A 6,000-nucleotide genomic window follows, 5' to 3' on the forward strand; every position below is an offset into this window, starting at 1 on the left:
AATAACTTTTAAAATACTGAAATGCCAGATTGTCCAACTATTTGGAATAAATGTTTTTATTTACCTTTTCAATTTATTGGAGCATGAAATGATAAAAAAAATCCCACCTTATCCAGTTCTGCCGGTATGTAATTTCCACTGGTGTCCTACTGAGATGCAGTAGTTTAATAGTTTTAATTTTCCCCCAACCCCACCCCAAAGATTTAGTCAAAACTCAGCAGTAATTGCTTTTTATTTACTTGGCAATGAGGTTAACGAATACAAATTATAAAAGGGGATACTACAGAAGAAATGAAAATTAAACTTAAAAAAATAAATTTAAATCGAACTATTACATAAGTTCTAAAAATATTCTGATATCCTTTTGCACTTTTAGGTAAACTGGGCGTCTAAAACAAGATGATTCCGTTCCAGCTACTTCCGGTTTCGCTGCACCCCGTTAAAATCATGATTAACGTTCCTGTTCTGCAGAACAGTCGAAATAAAGTCAAAGCAAATAAATTTAATATTTCCGCTTAAGTTGACATTTAACAAATCTCTTTTTTCTTTTTGACAAAAGTGTGTAAAAACGTGCGAATTAGACACTTGGAAAACTACGTTTAATATGACAGTGTTTCCGGAAGTGGAGGGCGTGTCGTGAGCGCGCGTCGGTGGATGATGCTGTCCGTTCTGTTCCGAAAGTAAACACACTTCTTCGTCCACCAAGATGGCTCCGCAGTCAATGTTCCAAACGGCACTTCTGGTGTCATTCTCGGTTTTCCTCACCGTCGTATTGGGTTTTGGACTTCCGGCTCTTCTGAACGCGCTCATGAGGCTGCTGGGTCTACCGGAAACGAGTGTAACGGAATGTATTGTTGTCATGTATGCTGTTTTTGTGCTGTACGTTGCGACTCCTCGACTTCCCAGAGGTCTGGTGGAGGTAAGAGAAATTAGTATTAAGTAGCCAGCACACATTTTTCTGGGACACAAAAAAAAGTAGCAGTCTAATATGTCAAAAAGTCTTTTAAGTTGCAGACAAAGCTGTTGATGTTGATGCACTTTGCTCCTCTGTTTAGGTGAAAGGTAAAGCTGTGCTCATTACAGGCTGTGACTGTGGATTTGGTTTTGCACTTGCCAAACATCTGCACTCGCTTGGCTTCACAGTTTTTGCTGGATGTCTCTTAAAGGTAACAATCCTAAATCTGATAAATAATCATGCACCGTTGCAGAAACGTGATTTTTATTCAGCTGACCTCAAAGCATCAGTCACATTTAGCTTTTTTTTAGTGGCATTGAATAATAGTTTAAAATGTCAGTGATCTCCCTCCCACAGGACAAAGATGGAGACGGCGCGAAGGCGCTTGAAGAGTTGCATTCGGATCGCATGAAGGTGGTGCAGCTGGATGTCTGCAGCGACGAGGAGGTGAACAGGGCCGTCGAGTACGTCAAAGACAATCTGCAGGACTCGCAAAGAGGTAACTGACCAGTTTAATGCACTGGTTTTAAAATAGCATGTCCGCTCACGGAGCTCTCTGACTCAGGTCTGTGGGGCGTTGTGAACAACGCCGGCGTCTCCACGTTCGGAGAGGTAGAATTCACCTCCATGGATACCTACAAACACGTGTCGGAGGTCAACCTCTGGGGCACCATCAGGGTCACCAAGGCTGTTCTTCCCTTAATACGCAGGGCAAAAGGTAAACCGGTGAAAAATATCACTTATTTATTAACACTCCCAGTTATATAATCGCAACTTTGCATTCTTTCCGAAACGACAGGTTCAAAGTGCAAAAATCCTCCCAAGCACCTTAGGGTCTCAGGTTTTTTTTTTTAGTAAGCCATTATAACACTGTCAGGATTCCTGTTTGAACGTCTATTAATGCCTTAATAATTAGGTATTTGTTTTTCTCGAAAACTACTTAAATATTCTTTAACGATGAAGAAAAGTTAGAAACAAGCAAATCCGTAAATCAAGTCAAACTTTCTGTTTCAGGGCAGATTTAAAAAATCTCTTTAAACGTTCACTTTCAGCTGATTGGACGAGGATTGTTTGGCTCCTCCCCCGCAGCCTGTTCACCAATAAGACTGTTTTGGACTCTCTCCTCCCCCTTTTGATTGCTCCTCCCCTCACTGTCAAAACAAACAAAATAAAGGTTGAATGAAAAATAATTAGATAGTGCAGGTTTATGTTAATTATTTTATTTAAAGATGACTTAACTGTTTACCTTTCCTATAATGTGAAATGAAATGTTCAACAGTGAGACACTTTAAGAGGATCAAACATGTCTCCAATCACTAATTCATGTCTTCCTCAAGAAGGCATGTAAGTTGAAACCCATTGGAGTGCTTTGTACTGGTCTAGAAAGCTCTGCCATATTAAATACACATTTAAAGGAGAGATTAAAGTCTTTTCATATTTAACTTTACAAAGAGTATCTCAGCTGGAGCAGGAAGTGCTCCTGTGCAGAACTGTGTGTTCTCTAATAGCACTTAGAATACGTACGCTTTTATTACAGAGAGGTCATTTATGTGCACACAGAAGTGTAGGAGCTGCAAAACGTCTATATTAGATTGTACAAGAAGCAAATAAAAGCGTTAAAACCTAATGTTATAACAGAATGCGAATGTATTTCTGGTGTCCCTGTGCGTGCAGGTCGAGTTGTGAACCTGGCCAGCATGTATGGAAGGATGGGCAACATAATGCGGTCTCCGTATTGTATATCTAAATATGGCGTGGAAGCTTTTTCGGACTGCCTGCGCTACGAGATGAAGACCTGGGGAGTGAAAGTGTCTGTGATCGAGCCCGGGAACTTCATCGTGGCCACCGGCATCCTCACCCGCGACATTGTGGCCACTACGGCAAACAAGCTGTGGAGCGAGGCGCCGGAGGAGGTGAAGGAGGATTATGGGAAAAGCCACTTCGAGCAGCACATGGCTCTGATGCGCTCGTACTGCAACAGCGGAGAGAAGGATGTAGCCTCAGTCCTGGATGACATCACGGACGCCGTTGTGTCGAAGCGGCCGTACACGAGGTACAGCCCCATGGAGCCGCACTGGTGGATCAGAGTGCAGGCGATGACCCACCTGCCTGGTGCCGTATCTGACCTGCTCTACTTCTAAAAGAACATTTCTGTGCTCTTCGTTTCATCTCAGATCAGTTAGAAGCAGATTTGATGACACTAAGCAGATTTACAAAAACTAACCCAACGCTGGGGCTCTGATATTTATTTTTCAGCTTTTAAAATCTCTCACTGGTCAATCCCTGAAGTGGCGAATCAGATCCTTTTAATGTAAGGCTCTGTGGAAAGTTATGAATGGTTAATATCTTACCTGTTGCAGATAGTTTCAGTTGGGGATCTTGATAAGTTAAAGGCCAGGACCAAGTTGGATTGTTTTCATTTTTAAAACAACTCCAAGGTTGCAGTTGCAGCTAGCTGTAGCATATATGGTGTCACCAAGGGTACACATGACAGGAGTATAATTTTCTCAAGAATAACTAAGTTGAAATTTGTGGTGGGGCAAAAGGTTTTAATATTTGCACGAATCGCTTATTTTGAAATGGAATTTTGGAGTTGGCCTCACTCGGACTAGCCTTTAGCTCAACAAGCTTGTCCAAGTTAAACTATTTTTCGACACCATTAAGAGCCATCTACAACAGGTAGGATAGTAATTGTTCACGACCTTGCCACAGAACCCTGAAAATCATAACTATATTCACTTTTTAAATAAGTAGTTACCATTTTTATTTGGTATAAAACAGTTATGGCTCACTCGTAGCTATAAGTAACACATACGCATCGCTTGCTGTGGCATTATCTCTTTATTTCGCTCTTACTTTGTGGTATTTTACGTTATCCGAGTCATCCAGAGGCCCAGCGATCAAAGCTGAACACCTCCTGCTGTTCTGCTGTAGCTCACACCGGAACAAACAGAGGTCAGCTGTGGTGAGTTTTTAGCCAGACTTGCCATAAAGTTGCATAAGAGCAACAACACAAGCTTGCTTTTGTGTCTCACATGCTCCAAGAAACCCAGCATGCTGTCATAACTGAAGGGATTAGGAAAATATTAACACTACCCCTACCTTTTGGAACAGAGTATTTTATATTATATTGAATTATGCAAAATAATAGAGCAATTTATTTACAAAATTCTATAGTCATGTTTTTAACTGACTCTAAATAAAGTGACTAAAAATGTTTAATGTGTCTTTAATGTGCCTTAAAATGCAACTTTATAAACGGCCACCAGAGGGCGCACATGCATCATATAGAAAATACCCATGAACATAATGGTTGTTTTAACTCTTTTTACATTTACACAAGTTTAGAAAAATAAAAGCACCAACATTTAACAGTTCACACCAAAAACTCTCAAGCATTCAGATCTTTTTATGTTTTTATTTCAGCTTTTCCAACACTCTAAAACATCTAAATGAGAACACCTGAAGACAATCTCCCCTCCATATAAAAACAGTATTAAGAACAAGACCGGAACATTTTCACAGCACTGCCTTTTGTCATTCCACAGCTTGAATGTTGTCTTTACTCTCTCAAACAGAAAAAAAAAAAAAAAAAAAAAACAAGCTTTAAGACAAAGAACACCACAAAGCACCAGATTTAGAACATGGGCCACTTGTTCCTAATATCAAGACATTTAAGTGTAAATTCAAGATTTTCTCAGGCTTGTTCAGCAGACAAGGCGCTGCTGCGCTGCAGTTTTCCACCACTACGAATAGTTTGATAAACAATCTTGAGATCATTCACAACTGACGTCTACTTTTAAATAGATTTGAAACCATTTCTGTATTTCTGTACAGCTTCAAGGCTCTGCTCATGCAGTATTTTCTGTAGCATGAAAACAATCTTAAAATGTCTGCAGGGAGATAATGTAGTTCTGTTTGACCATCAAGTAAAATAACCATTTTTATTTATATTTAAATAGCTAAACTGCACAAGTCTTAGACGTAAAATCCTTAGAATCCTAAAGTTTCCTAACATATTGTTACTTGAGGTGCTCATACATGAGATTTGGAGTTATGTTTCTGATAACACTGGCACATTTGCTTAAAATGTACACGCAGGCATTCATTGTTCATCCAAGAAGTTATGCTCGACGTCAGCTGTGATAAGGTCACTTGAAACAAAACGCAACAAGAACTTAAAAAGGGCATTTTATGCATGACTGAGAGAAAGGCCGCAACATCTTTCAGTCCGCATCAAATCGAGCGCCTCATCAGGAAATGCACTTTCCCATAAGGATGTGCTCGCACTCGGCTGATGCACATGCAAAGCTTTAACCAAAGCGGGTGATGAGAGAAGAATGAAGGAGACAAAAAAAAAAAAAAAAGATGCTAAAGCTTTGGTTGCCAGAGAGCTGTGAAGGCACATTAAAATTTATTCTTTCGGGGCAATTTGTGTTCTTTCATTCTGTGCAGAACTGAAAATTAGAAAACATTCCTTAGACAAGTTTTTCGGATGATCGCTGCAGATAAAACCGTCCCTCGTGTGTCTGCACAGTGGCGATCCTAAACAGCCAGGGATTGGGGAGTTAATGAATTAAGAGGATTCTGGTTATTGGAAACAGGAACTAATGGCCTTTGCTAATTGAAACGCTAATTAAGAGGTAAACTTTGCACCAAAAAATGGCAACAATTCCCATCACCATTAGCTTTGTAGTCCTGAAACTTATCCCGTTGTAAATCATGCAGAAATAGCTTAACTGATTGTATTTTATTAGGGATGCACGATATTTGGATTTTTGGCCGATATTCGAGATGTTAAAACTTATTTGGCCGATAACCGATACCAATATTTTTTCCTGGACCTACGCACAGAGACTACATCGCTTTCTCTGCTGTGGAATTAAAACACATTATTCTGCATGGTCTTTGTCAATTTGGCCTGCTACCAAATGCCAAAAAGGGGGGTTAATGTTAAATTTATTCATGACATTTACTCTCTCCAACACAATGACAACACGAACAGCGCAAATTTGTAAATTTTCACAAATCTAAACTCAACGGCG

At 39.9% G+C, this 6,000-nt stretch overlaps 1 protein-coding gene across 1 annotated transcript; it reads left to right on the plus strand.

Moving 5' to 3' along the window:
* The first annotated feature begins 706 nt into the window (after positions 1–706).
* Positions 707–3,827, plus strand: bdh1 (3-hydroxybutyrate dehydrogenase, type 1). The gene is made up of 5 exons (XM_037694289.1): positions 707–919; positions 1,056–1,166; positions 1,313–1,454; positions 1,521–1,673; positions 2,630–3,827. The coding sequence occupies exons 1-5, from the start codon at positions 707–709 to the stop codon at positions 3,094–3,096; spliced, it is 1,086 nt and encodes a 361-aa protein (XP_037550217.1). The 3' UTR covers positions 3,097–3,827.
* The last annotated feature ends 2,173 nt before the right edge of the window (positions 3,828–6,000 follow it).

The sequence above is a fragment of the Nematolebias whitei genome, chromosome 20 (genome assembly GCF_014905685.2).
Source record: "Nematolebias whitei isolate Nwh7 chromosome 20, NemWhi1, whole genome shotgun sequence".
NCBI classification, from domain to species: domain Eukaryota; kingdom Metazoa; phylum Chordata; class Actinopteri; order Cyprinodontiformes; family Rivulidae; genus Nematolebias; species Nematolebias whitei.

Coding starts and splice junctions, on each gene's coding strand:
- bdh1 (XM_037694289.1), top strand. CDS start 707: ATGGCTCCGCAGTCAATGTTCCAAACGGCACTTCTGGTGTCATTCTCG. Junction 920..1,055: donor TTCCCAGAGGTCTGGTGGAG/GTAAGAGAAATT, acceptor TCCTCTGTTTAG/GTGAAAGGTAAAGCTGTGCT. Junction 1,167..1,312: donor TTGCTGGATGTCTCTTAAAG/GTAACAATCCTA, acceptor TCCCTCCCACAG/GACAAAGATGGAGACGGCGC.